Below are 13,133 nucleotides of genomic sequence, written 5' to 3' on the forward strand. Positions count from 1 at the left end.
TCCTAATTGCTTAATTTGCTTTAGTGATACATGATAAAGGAACATACTTCATATTCCAGTCAGAGAGATAACTTTACAGCTTTTTTGTTATGAAGCAAGAAAATATGGATACGAGAAATCTGCATGCAAGGATGTACTGCATTGTATATACTTGCCAAGTGACTATTTAAGGCCAAGAACTCAGGGTTAAATTTTATCTCTGAAGTCTAATGACAACTCCTGTTGAACTTCACGATTGTTTCCCACATGCCAAAATGCCTTTTCTTTTTCCCCTCCGTAAGCAGCTTTCTACAAGTGTTAACAGCAAATACTTCAGTAAACTCACTCCCCCCTTTCATGTAGTTACAACTTTATTTTTTTGTCCCACTAAAAAGAAAACAAACAAACTTCAAGCGCCCAGGGGAGTTTTTAGTCAGCCCCTTAAATCGCGCAGCACGCTGACAGGGTACAAATATTCGCCGTGCAAGCAGCGCCCGCCTTCCCCGCAGGCCGTCCTTTGCTCCCTGCTGCAGAAACCAGCTCTGATGCTATTTATACGATTATTATCATTTTACATTTGCAGCTCTTTACACGTGCTGCTGCGGCGCCGCCGTTTCTCCTCACGCCGAGGCTGAGGGGCGAACCGACCGCCATTTTACACCGCCCTCCCCTTCCCTTCCCTTCACGCCGTGCGGCCGCAGCACCGCCCGCTCCGGGGCGGGCTCCCCGCTCCCTCCCCGCCCGGCCCACCGCCGCCGGTCGCTAGGCGAGCCCGGACGCCCTCCCGCCGCCGTTTCGTGCCCTCTCGGTGGCGGTGGGACGCAGCTCCCCCTTGCCATGGAGGGCGATAAGGTGAGCGGCCGGCCAGCGGGGCTGCGGGTGCGGCGTGAGGGGACCGCCTCGCCCCCGTGCCCCTCAGGAGGGCCCGCAGCCTGAGGGGAGGAAGCGGGGGCGGCAGCCGGGATCCTCCGCTGCTGGTCGAGGCCGTTCCTCGTCCGGCTCGGCCCTGGGGGTGAAGGGGTGCAGCCAGCTGGCGGCCTCAGCTGCTGCCGCCCTGGGGCTCAAGTCTCCCGGTTTTGTCACCGCAACGATGAAACTGTCACCTACGTGGCGTGAGGAGGCCGTTATTCCTTGCATCCCCTGAGGAATAAGGGTTATTCCATTAGGGGAATAACTCTTTTCGTTGGGGTGGCTGCATCAGGCACAGACCTCCCTGCTGAAGGGATCTGGTTGTTGATGAAAACACCCGAAGCTGTTCCTGATTCAGATCTTGGATAGCTGCTACTTCTGTAACTGATGAGGTTTGGTGCTTTAGGGACCCACGTAACATTTGCATGGTGCTGCTGTGTTGTGAAAAGTTCATAGAGCTCCAAAACAAAGGGAAAACCAAACAACTTCTACAATGTATCAGTGTGCAATTATGTTACATCTTCACTTGGAAAAGCAAGGGTATCACATAACTTTTTTGGAAAAATCATGAGCGTTTTTGCAAAATTGAAATATATATATATAAATCGTGGTATAATTTTTAGAAAAAGTAATTTAGAAAATCACTTTTGTTGTTACTATTATTTTCAGTGTGGATTTTACAGTTAATTATTTAGTGAGCACACAGAACAAAGCACCGTGAAAAAAAGCATGGCAAGGTTTGTGGCACTTCATTACACTGAAGTCTAAAGGCTTGAAGCACTCTAAAGGCTTTCATTTTGACACCGTTTCACTACCTGTGGTGCATCACAAACCTCTTTATTGAAAAGAGATGGGTTAGTGAATTGTGGTGGAATGCTAAACTTTGATCTAGTTTTTTTTTCAAGTGTGTTGGCATGTTTTTAAGACCGCCAAAGATCCAGAGGCATTTGTACAGCCACACTGTTTGAGAAAGCCTCCTTCTGTTTTTTCTGTTCTGTCAAATCAAGGCTCTCACTCATGCTGTTTACCAATTTGAGAGCTCTCAGATAGTTAACTCATATTGGAAATGAGAGAAAGAAGTATTTATATGTGAAGAATGAAGTACTTTTCTCTGGCTTTAAGACTGCAGAAATATATCATACTGCTTTTGTTTCTTTTTCTTTAGAATCATAGAATCATACATTCTTAACAACGATAAGAATAACATTTTAAACAGAATGTAAGAATAAGTTCTGAAAAACTCCAGTTTTTCTAGGTTATGAGTGAAGAGCCCCCTCTTGGTGTCTTAAAGATGTTCTCTGAGGTAGTGAGGATGCTTAGTTTGCTGACTTCATAAGGCTTGATCTTTAGTTTAGGGGACAGGTGTTTAAAAGTCAAATTGTTTCATAGAACTTCTTGAGTTCAGTAAATTGTGGCACTAACGAGCTCTCTGTGTTCTCAGGTGCATGAATTGAGTTAAACCTCAGTGTGGCTTAAATAACTAATCTTATTTTGGATTTAAATGAGTGTATGGGGACTTTTAAATTAGTAGCCAGGTGAGCAATTTAGATAAATCCTTTTAAAGTTTGTCCTAAACATTTATTTCTATACGTACAGCAATTCCTCTGACACTTTTGTACTTACTGATGGAGGGACAGTGCTCTCAAAGGTATTACATTTCTTCAAACTTTAAAAAGGGTCCCTCTATTTGTTAGTCTTCTGCAAAAGCAAAGAATGAAGTGGGAAATCATCATATATAAAAAGCATCATATTCTGGTGGTGGTAGTGAGATGAAAATTGTTGACCTCAGAAAAGTGGCAGATGTACCTTTTTGGGCACTGGAAAATCAAGTCTAAATGTTGGCTACATTTTTTTTTGGTCTGTTTTAAAAATAAATCTCAAGCTGCCTTATCTAATATCTACCGACTATGCTCTTTTTAGGCTATTAGCATCATTAACATTCTTACTTTGTTTTCTGATATGTACCTTAAAAAAAATAACAATCATGCATTATATGTTTGGGATTTTATATAGGGTACTGTACTACTTGCCATATATAGCTTGATCCTTTCCTTTGAAAAAATATTCTTTGTTAAATGATTTTTCACTGCAAATTGATTACTGCCTTTTGTTGTCTTTTCTGTTCTAGAGAAGAACCAAAGAAGATACTTGGAAATCAGAAGAACTTAAGAAACATCTTAGGGTAATTTTATTTTATTTTTATTATTTTTGATGCTAAGTTACCTTACAGAAATCACAGAATCATTAAGGCTGGAAAAGAGCTCCAAGATCATCTGGTCCAACCATCACCCTACTACCAATGTCACCCACTAAACCATGTCCCTAAGCACCATGCCCAACCTTTCCTTGATCACCCCCAGGGACTGTGATGCCACCACCTCCCTGGCCAACCCATTTTAATGCCTATCTACTCTTTCTGAGAAGAAATGTCTCCTAATTTCCAACCTAAATCTCCCTTGGCACAACTGTCATTTATTGACAATCTAAACAGAGAAGATTAGCAAACATGAAGACTTGTTCCACTAGACACTATGCCTTGTCCATCCTCTTTAATATCTTTATTGATGATTTGGATGAGGGAATTGAGTGTATCCTCAGTAAGTTTGCAGATGACTCCAAGCTGGGGATAAGTGTCAATCTGCTGGAGGGTAGAGAGGCCCTGCAGAGGGACCTGGACAGGTTGGGTCAGTGGGCAGAGGCCAATGGGCTGAGGTTCAACATGGCTAAGGGCCGGGTCCTGCACTTTGGCCACAACAACACCTTGCAGTGCTACAGGCTTGGGGCAGAGTGGCTGGAAATCTGTGCAGAGGGAAAGGATCTGGGAGTGCTGACTGATGCTCGCATGAACATGAGCTGGCAGGGTGCCCAGGTGGCCAAGAATGGCATCCTGGCTTGTGTCAGATATAATGTGGCCAGCAGGACCAGGGAGTTGATTTTCCCCCTATACTGTGCTCTGGTGAGGCCGCACCTCGAGTGCTGTGTTCAGCTTTGGGCCCCTCACTACAAGAGGCCATCGAGGCCCTCGAGAAGGGCTACAAAGCTGGTGAAGGGCCTGGAGCACAAGTCCTATGAGGAGCAGCTGAGGGAACTGGGATTGTTTAGGTTGGGGAAGAGGAGGCTCAGGGGAGACCTCATTGTTCTCTACAACTATCTGAAAGGAAGCTGTGGGGAGCTGGGGGTTGGCCTCTTCTCACAGGTAACTGGTGATAGGACTAGAGGGAATGACCTCAAGTTGTGCCAAGGGAGGTTCAGGTTGGAAATGAGGAGACATTTCTTCGCAGAAAGAGTGGCCAGATAAAACAGTGGTATCTGACTTGCCCACTGCCCAAATCTAAGCTGTACTTACTCAGTTTCCTACACGCATATTATATATTGTAATTGCTGTCATTATCTATTATGTTTGTCATGTGTTTTTAAACTGGTTAATCACTTTCTCCAAAGACGTTTGGCCAAATACGCATTCAGTCACCAGTTAGTAACACCATTCATATTCATTCTGTGCTGCATTTTTTAAGAGGTGTTTTACAATACATATATTTCTTTCTGTCTTGTGCAGATCCTCATTAATTCTTTGATAAAAGATACCCTACTTGTTCATCTTGTCCACCTAGCTTTCTGCCAATTACATTTCAAAGCTCCCCATTGCTTCAATGCCAGTGCTACAGTATAAGTACTTTGTACTTTTTAGATACTCAGTAACATTTCTTCTACTTCCAGATAGGGTAAAGCAAACAAATTTGAGACAAAATGGTTTGGTTCCAACAGAAGTAGTGTGGTTGGGCTTTCATTTCTGTGAAACAGATGGATAAAGTTTAATTCAGTGTACTCATTGACTGCAATCAAAGAAAGTTCTGTTTGTTCTGCATTAAATAAATAGCTGAAATCGTGGATGTAGTGAAACTAGTGGGAGTTTTGGTACTTGATTCAAGAAGGTTCAAATATGATCTGTTATAATGTTAAAAATAAAAACAAAGATAGGAATAGTAGCATCATCATGGGATCTAGGCCAAAAATTTTCTTTCACAACTTTTATATGCTGTATTTTGCCTTCTCTTCAAGTAAAAGCAAATCTTCTATTCTAAAGGCAGTTATGGGATGCCCAGTTATCTATCATTGCTCTTTATTTCTGTTACGTATTTTACAAGATGGCATAGTTTCTGTCTACATGAGCTAACAGCTTTAAGATAGTAATTTTTTGACCTAACTCTAAGCGGGATGCACAGTTCTACACTATTTGTTTTACCAAATTATTTCCACAGACATTGAAAATGCAGCTTATGAATCTCACTTACTAGTTCTCTTTACAATGAATTACAGACATGGTGTTTTACAATTTTACATACAAAGTAAGCCTAGAGATATATCAGCATTTTAATACAGGTAAGGAAATTAAATTCAGTTAGCAACCCAGAAATTGATTTTTTTTTTTTTTTTTCACGTGTATATATTATATCTAAATAGATTGCTAAATTAATTGATATATTATTATTATTGTTATTTGTACTCCAGGCATCACAACTGGAGGGTCAAAATGAAGACAAAAAGCACAGAGAAAAGAAACTGCAGAAAGAGAAGGCTGTTGATGACACAGGCACTCATAAAGATGAACGCAAAGACAGAGGGAAGAGCAAGGAAAGAACAAGAGAGAGAGAGAGATTTAAATCTGTTGAAAGAGACAAAGATAAAATGAGAGAGAGAGAAAGGGGAAAAGAACATCACAGAGAACGTGACAGAGAGAGACACCGAGATAAGCTTCGAGAGCCAAGTTTGGATAAGGAAAGATACAGTGTACCGAAAGATAAAGACAGGGAGAGTGATAGAGAACGTGATAAAAAGCATAAAATACATGAGATAAAGCAAACAGACCTGCAAAATAATCTGAAACCATCTGAAGGAAGAGAGAAAGAACATTATAGAAAAAGAGAAAAAAGCAGACATCGTTTGGGTATGTTGCTTTGTGTTGCTCTTTTACTTTGAAATATTTGATATTTAGGTAGAAGTACTGTGCAGCTGTACAGAGAGGATGAACACAGGCACGTTGGAGTAACTACTGAAATATAAATCTTTACAGAATCCTCTCATAACTTAGTTTTATTTTGGTGCTTTTTTGAATTTTGATGTTGGTTTCTTTTCCTTTGAAGAGATAGTGAATTTCACTGCTATTGTTGGTCAGTTGACTTGAAAAGAATAAGTACCTTCCTGCCCAGGCATTGTCTACTGAGTGATCAGTTTGAATCCCAAAGTTGCAGGGTTATTGCTGAAGTTAGTAGCATGTGTCATTTCTCTTACCATTACAAAAGACAACTTAAAGCAGGTGGGTTCACCAGGAAGGAAACAGGAATAACCAGTTTTGGAGAGAAAATTTCAAATGAACAATCTGTTATTATAGAAAGCTATTATGTTTTAGAAATCAATATCCCTGAAATGCTCTTTTCTAGTCTGGAGCTAATTACATACAGAGTTTGAATATAATAAAGTCTGCTCATTAATTTTTACATATATTTTTCAGAAGAGGAGAAAATAAGAGATGAAGAGCGAGAAAGAAGACATACAGGAAAGAAGGTAAAGAAAGAGAAAGGAATGAAGTGTTTTGTAATGAAATAAGATAAAATTGCAAAATAATGAAGAAATCAGACCCCAGCCTAGAAATTCAAGATTGCCATATATAGTAAGGTTCTCACAAGTGTACAAAATACATAACAAAATATATCTGAACCATTCTGATTTAAGGAAATATTTACTACCTTTTTTTTAAAAAAAATAATAATTAAAAAAAAAAGTAAAATGAAATTTGGGTAGCAAACAGCTTTATTTTTGTACAGCTTCATCAAATTTTTCCTTCTGCTATATATATTACAAGGATATTGGTAAGTATGCATCCCATTTTATGATAGATCACCTAGTAAATAAAGAATTAAATTAGTGTGTAAAGATTACATAATCCAAAGACTTTTCTGTAGCCGACTAAGCAGTGTTTCTGAAGAATTATTCAGAATCTCAAGTGATGTGATAAGTTGTTAGTTGCTTCGCTATTATATTTGATAAAAAATTTGGCTGGAAGATCCGCGCTGTCAGAAAGAGATTTGGTATTTAACAAATCTGTCTATTTTTGACCATTAAGATGATGGATTTGTAAAATAAAACAGTCTTGTAGAACTTTCTAACTCTTTAATGTTGTTTTTCTCATTGCAGGATAACAATACCAAAAAGGGCATTGACAAATTTTTAGCAATTGGAGTTGAAGAAGGTGAACGGGGACACAAGTTGCAGAAAGATCAAGAGCTGGATAAAGAAGAAAAGAGGAGATACAGGGAAAAACAAGGACATTCTTTTAGGTCAGGAAAAGAGAGGCTTTCAAAAGAGAGAAGTCATAAACCTTATGACAAGGAAGAGGAAGAAAAGCACAAGTCAAAAGGATCTAAAGAAGGATCTTCCCATGGAGACAGACGACATCCAACAGAAGCTAATAAAAGAGTAAAAAGTGGAGAAAATGAAAGAAAGAAGCATGATCTTAGGGTTAGTTTTTTAACGCTAAAATACATTAACTTATCACTCTAATTGCTGATATATTGTTATTTATGAAAACACTAGGATCATATGTCAACATTTTCTGAAATTTGAGGCTAAGGTTGTAGGTGAACATACTACATATGCATTTAAGTGTCCTAAACCAGAGCTGATTCCACCCGTGAAATCTAAATGGGAAACTTGTGTATGTTAGAAGTTTATTTTTTCATAAAATTCTTGATTGCTATGACTTTGAAAATTTTCATTAACACTGTGAAGTAGAGATTAGGCTAAAGGTCCGTTAAAATGTAGTGACTGTCTGAAAAAAATAAGGATTTTTTTAAAGGCTATTTTGATGCTTCTTATAAAGGGAACACGTACGTCTAACTCACAATTAGGCACATCAGTATAGAGCCCTTTATATTTGTTTGTTGTCTTGACTTCTGAAGCCATTAAATATATTTTATATATAAATACAGAGCATTACAATGTATCATAGAGATTTAATCAGAAACTTGGAAATGTTACTGTTTTCTGTAAGTTCTCATTGTACTAGAATGAGAGAGGAAATCTGTAGCAATTTTTAACTCTTAAAAATCTGAGATGAGTTTTATAGCACAAAGAACCATTCAGGTGGTCTAGGGTAGTTTCTTCTGCTTGTTAAAGAGTATGTACCTGTTTCTCAAAGAAAAGGTCAGAAATGTATGTTCTAGTGAAAATACTAGGCATTTTCAATGTAGGGACCCACCACAAGTAGTTCCTGTAACTGACTTTCTTCAGCAGAATTCAAAAGTCTATCCGCAGCTTGCTTGGGGATTGACTTCCTTGGAAATTGACTTCCTTGGAAATTTACTCAAGTAACTGTTACAATAATAGTCACCTTTGCTGATTCTTCTCTTTCAAAGTTCCTTTCTCTGTTAAAAGCAACTTTTATTTTGAATCACCTGGTTAGTACATTTCCAAACATAGACAAATCCATCATAACAAAGTTTAAGAGGCAAGTCATATGCTGCGAATTAAAAGTGCATGAGACTGATCTTTGTCCCTGGGTCCAACAGATGTGAATTTTTGCAGTCTCTACTGTTGAAATACCATTCTTTGAAGGAGTCTGGCCACATTCAGATGCCTATAGAGGATAGCCCCTAGTCCCTACCAGTTTTTCAGCCACATCTGGGGATTGTTTAGGAAAATGCTTAGGAAATTTGGCCTGTGGCAAAACTGGACCAATAACTGGGCTAACAATTCACGTGTGGACAAGCACTTTACAGTGGGCCCAGAGCATTCTTTAGCCATTGTTACTAATACAGTGACATGAAGATATCCTATAAAAATTGTGAATGTGTGACTTCTTTTACAGAACAGTGACTACAAAAAAGAGGAGGAGAATCAACAAAAAGAAAAAATGAGCCATCAGCATGTAAGGTAAATTCAGAGATTTAAAATAAATGTGTATTGTATGGCATCTACTAAGATACAGTCACAACCGAAACATTAAGCATGAACTCATAATATCTCATACTAACCTCATAATGTCTAGGGCTTTTCCTCCAAGATGATTTATTTAAAAATGTGTATATTTTTATTCCATTTAATTTTTTTTCTACACCAGGGTAGTATTAGATATTGTGCAGTTCTTGCAAACTACAGGTATGTTTATATAGGCACTTAGTTTGGGAGATAGAAATGCAGTGCTCTACCACGTGAAATTCATTATGCAGTCATGCGGACAAATGTATGGTTCATGACAAGCTGTGTAGGACCCTCTTCAACTGTTTATTTCAATTTGAATATCTCTACTTAGCTGCTCCACTGGATGATATCTAGTTGTTGTAAAAGGGGAAGGTTGAGGTTGTCCTGATTAGGAAGAGTAAATTTTAGGGTAATGTTTCCATTTTTTTATTTATTAGCAAATGGAAAATCTCTTTTTGAAGTTTTCTATACATCCTAGTTCTCTTTGCATTCTTTAATGTTTCGGCCTTGTGAAATTCCTATACACCTTTCTGAAGTATAACTCTCTGGGTATTTCATCAGTCACAATTCTTGTTCCTGAATCCTAGTTTAGCTTCCTAGCTCAATAGAAGACAGCCATGCTGGTGTCTGGGGACACTGACAGAGACAGTGAAGTCCCTCCTGCTGTTGGCTAAGTATAATTACAGTTTCTTAAGAATGGGACAAATCACTTCAGTGTTAGTCAGTTTACACTGTGGAAGTATATTCCTGTGAAAAGAAAACCGAAATAAACCCTCTGTGTTGGGATGCTTCCTAGCAGCAGCACTCAGCTGTGTCAAGCAGCACAGACTACAGAAGGTTGTATTTTGCAGCTGTTGCTGATGGGGTGCTGTGGGGTAGACTTTGGCTGTGCATAGCTGGTAAAAAGGAGTTAGCTATTTCTGAATGGTATTATAGCATATAGGAATGTCCCTAACTCCCAGTTCAGTATCCAGCAAATTTTTATTGTTGCTTTTTCATGTTCAATCATCTGTCCAAACACCAGTATAGATGACCTCTCACTCACTTAAGAACTCAGAACGCTCCCTTCTTGAAGTCTGATACTCAGCTTCTGAAATAATCAAACAAATCGCTACAGAGCAGAGGTGGTTGCTGATCTACTCCTCCTCTCTGGCCCTGATTGTGTTGTCCTCATAAATAAAACCCCTCAATGAAACATCAGGTTTGAATGTCAGTCTGATTTACAACTTTAGAGCATATTACACCAGTCTGATCTTGATCTACAGTTGGCTGCAGATATTAATAAAACTCAATGATGTGTAGGTTTCACATTTTTTTCTCTTTAATTTTTATTTTGTATTGATGCAATTATAGGCGTTACACTTAAACAAGTAAACAAGTTTTTATTTCGATTCTTGGCTGATTAATCACTTGCTTTTTCATTATCATTTTATATCATAAACAGATCTATAAAAATTATTTGTAGAAATATTTTTTTTTGAATTTTTCATTTTTTTTATTTTGTGGAAAAAACAGCAATTTTTTCTTAAAGAAAGCAAACAAAATAACCCCAGTGCTTTCTTCTGAGTTAACAAATGAAATTTACATTATCTTTTTCAATAGGACTGCAAAAGATAAAGAAAAAATCAGTGAAAAAGAGAGAAGGGACACAAGGCAAGAGGTAAAACTATTTGGTTTTGGATCTTAGAATGTTGTGATTTTCTTGCAATTAATGACAGTTACAATAAGTATTATCATATGATATATGATAAAATAATGTTTATGTATATTGATTGATCTTCAGATATTTATTAGTCTCTCTTTATGGATACAGCATTAGAAAACAGATGTATTCTGTATAAATTTGCCAAGCATTAAAGGTAGCTATCTACTCAACTTTATGTCAGTATCTTCTACGCATGAAAAGTAATTCTCAGTAGGTGGGAAAAGTTTAGACATAAGTAATATAAAAGATGTACACATACCTATATTATATCATTTCTTTTTATAAACAGCAGACATAGGCAAATAAAATGTAGTGCAAGCCAAATAAAATGCAGTTAGCAATGTAGTTTGTATCTGTTACTTAAAAACGGTTGCCATAAGAGAGAGGAAAGTATTTTTATAAATGGACAGTTTTTAAAAATTGTTACTTACCTAGGTTTTCAGCAAGTGTAGAAGTCAAGCTGTATAGATTTGGGTTAATTTGGACTAGTCTGTGCAGATACAACCTAACTTTATCATAAAAAAAATAAATATGTATTTTGAACTGTTTGTAACCATCCTCAAGAAGCCAAATTCTCTTGGAATGTTGTAGGATTGTGGTCCTGATCTGAGAAAATGCATTAGTACCAACTGAAGACATGCTTTTCTGTGCTATGGGCAGAAAGTTATCTTTCATATATCTTTCAGCCATATATCTTGCAAAAACATACTAACTTCTATTAGCTTTTATGCCATGAATATGTCTATTTCAAGGCTGATCTAAGACCTCTGTTATTCTTTCCTTCTAATTTCCAATACGTTTCTATTATTATTGCTTTAGGACTAACATTAGTTCAAATACTTTTTTAGGGTTTTCTTCCCCTATGAGTTTGTAGGAAGCAAGTTTGTTCTTTCTCTGACTTAATTTTGCTGACCTTTACAAGCCAAATTCTTCATTCCTTTCATCATCCTAGCAGCTCTGTATTTCAGTTTGCATTGATTTTTCTTGAATATGGGTGGCCAGACTTGAACTCTGACTTTTCATCGGTGCTTCACGTAATATTGTACGTGACATAAATACTTACATGTTCCTAAAAGAAGCCTTCCGATGTATTCTTTGACTTAATTTGAATGGCTTGGCTCTTATCCCTGTGGTGACTAATACATTCAAACTGTTCTCTTCCTCTGTTGCTTCCAACAGCTGAGGTCCAGATTCAGCTCACCTTTAGGCATGAGTTGTCTGCTGAGAACCTAAATTTCCCTAAATTGCCTCTGTAATTTGTGGGGAAAAATAAGGAGTTTGGATTTCTTTTCCGTTAACTTCTGTTTCTTCATTGCCAATGGGAGGCAAACCAGGAGGATGAGATGCTTACTTGGGAGCTAACTCAAAAGGAATAATTGTCAAATTCTATGGGTTTGCGCTTTTTTTTTTTTTTTTTTTTTTTTTTTTTTTTTTTTAACTATTTGTTACTCCAAATGCCAGAGTCATTTAGGTAGTCCAGCTTGTCTTCCTCATCTTGCTTTGTGTTGACAGTATATTCTCCACAGGCCTTTTAAAGTAGGAACTAGCTGTGGTAGGGTGATTCTGATTTCCTATGAGAACTTAAGAGGTTCTTAGGAGGACAGTAATATTTTGACAACTACTGACAGTTGGAGGTTTCTGCTATTTAAAAACTACATGTGCAAAAGATGCAGTGTTATAAACATATGCGTTAATAAAAATGAAAGCTCTGTATACAAAGATTCAGAGATGTTAGTGTAACAAAGAATATAGATACATTTATATGTGTATTACTACGTTTATTTTCACTAGAGTGAGTAAGGAAAAAAAAAAACATTTCCATATAAGCTAGTTACTGCTGGGTACCTGCAACCTTACAGGCAGAAGTAATTGGGGAAGTCTTGCCCAATTTCAGCCAGTTTTGCCCAGATGGTCAACCTGACAAATACAATCTATTCTTGATCCCAAGACTGATCTGGGAAATGACTCAAAGTGGCAACCAGAATGACTGAAGTACTGTAGTGCTAGGAGTCTGATATCAGACTCTGAAAAACAAGATATCCGTGTTAGCTGCTTATACTTGCATAATGTCTCTGTTGCTTAGGAGAGGAAGGCACTACATTCTGTGAAAAGTAGATGGCTATGATCATGCTGTAGTTGCAGTTGATAGAATAGGATTGCAGGTGTTGAGCTAGTCAAATTGCTGAAATAACCACAATGAATTTCATGAGTTTCCAATTTCTGGTCCTGGCAGGGACTGGAAAGATAATGGATTTCTAGAATGAAGCCTATTATCTGAGACAGAAAGCTCTTGAACAGTCACGAAAGGATCAAATGTGTGCCTAACTTGGTGTTTGACAACTAGCTGTTATCCTTGGATTATAAATGAAGAAGGAAATAATAGGTGCTTCTGGATAATTTTCATAAAACCTCACATTTGTTTTTGTTTTGAAGTCTGTTGAAATCCCTTGCATGTAGATAATTTAATTTATTACTTGGAAGAGACTACTGAAGGAAGAGGCTGAGTAAGGATTTGATATATTGGTGTGTATTGTTTAAACTCTTTATTTTTTGATCATGTTAG

At 37.7% G+C, this 13,133-nt stretch overlaps 1 protein-coding gene across 1 annotated transcript in view; it reads left to right on the forward strand.

Annotated features, from left to right (window-relative positions):
• Positions 1 to 734: 734 nt before the first annotated feature.
• The window catches only part of DYNC2I1 (dynein 2 intermediate chain 1), a 32,188-nt gene continuing 19,789 nt past the window's right edge, over positions 735 to 13,133 (forward strand). The window contains exons 1-7 of the mRNA XM_082754779.1: positions 735 to 831; positions 3,017 to 3,070; positions 5,398 to 5,833; positions 6,398 to 6,450; positions 7,081 to 7,404; positions 8,753 to 8,817; positions 10,468 to 10,525. Coding sequence (XP_082610905.1) covers positions 817 to 831; positions 3,017 to 3,070; positions 5,398 to 5,833; positions 6,398 to 6,450; positions 7,081 to 7,404; positions 8,753 to 8,817; positions 10,468 to 10,525 — 1,005 coding nt within the window. The 5' untranslated portion in view covers positions 735 to 816. The remainder of the gene's footprint in view (positions 832 to 3,016; positions 3,071 to 5,397; positions 5,834 to 6,397; positions 6,451 to 7,080; positions 7,405 to 8,752; positions 8,818 to 10,467; positions 10,526 to 13,133) is intronic.

This window comes from Aythya marila (genome assembly GCF_965140915.1).
Source record: "Aythya marila genome assembly, chromosome: 2".
NCBI classification, from domain to species: Eukaryota; Metazoa; Chordata; class Aves; order Anseriformes; family Anatidae; genus Aythya; species Aythya marila.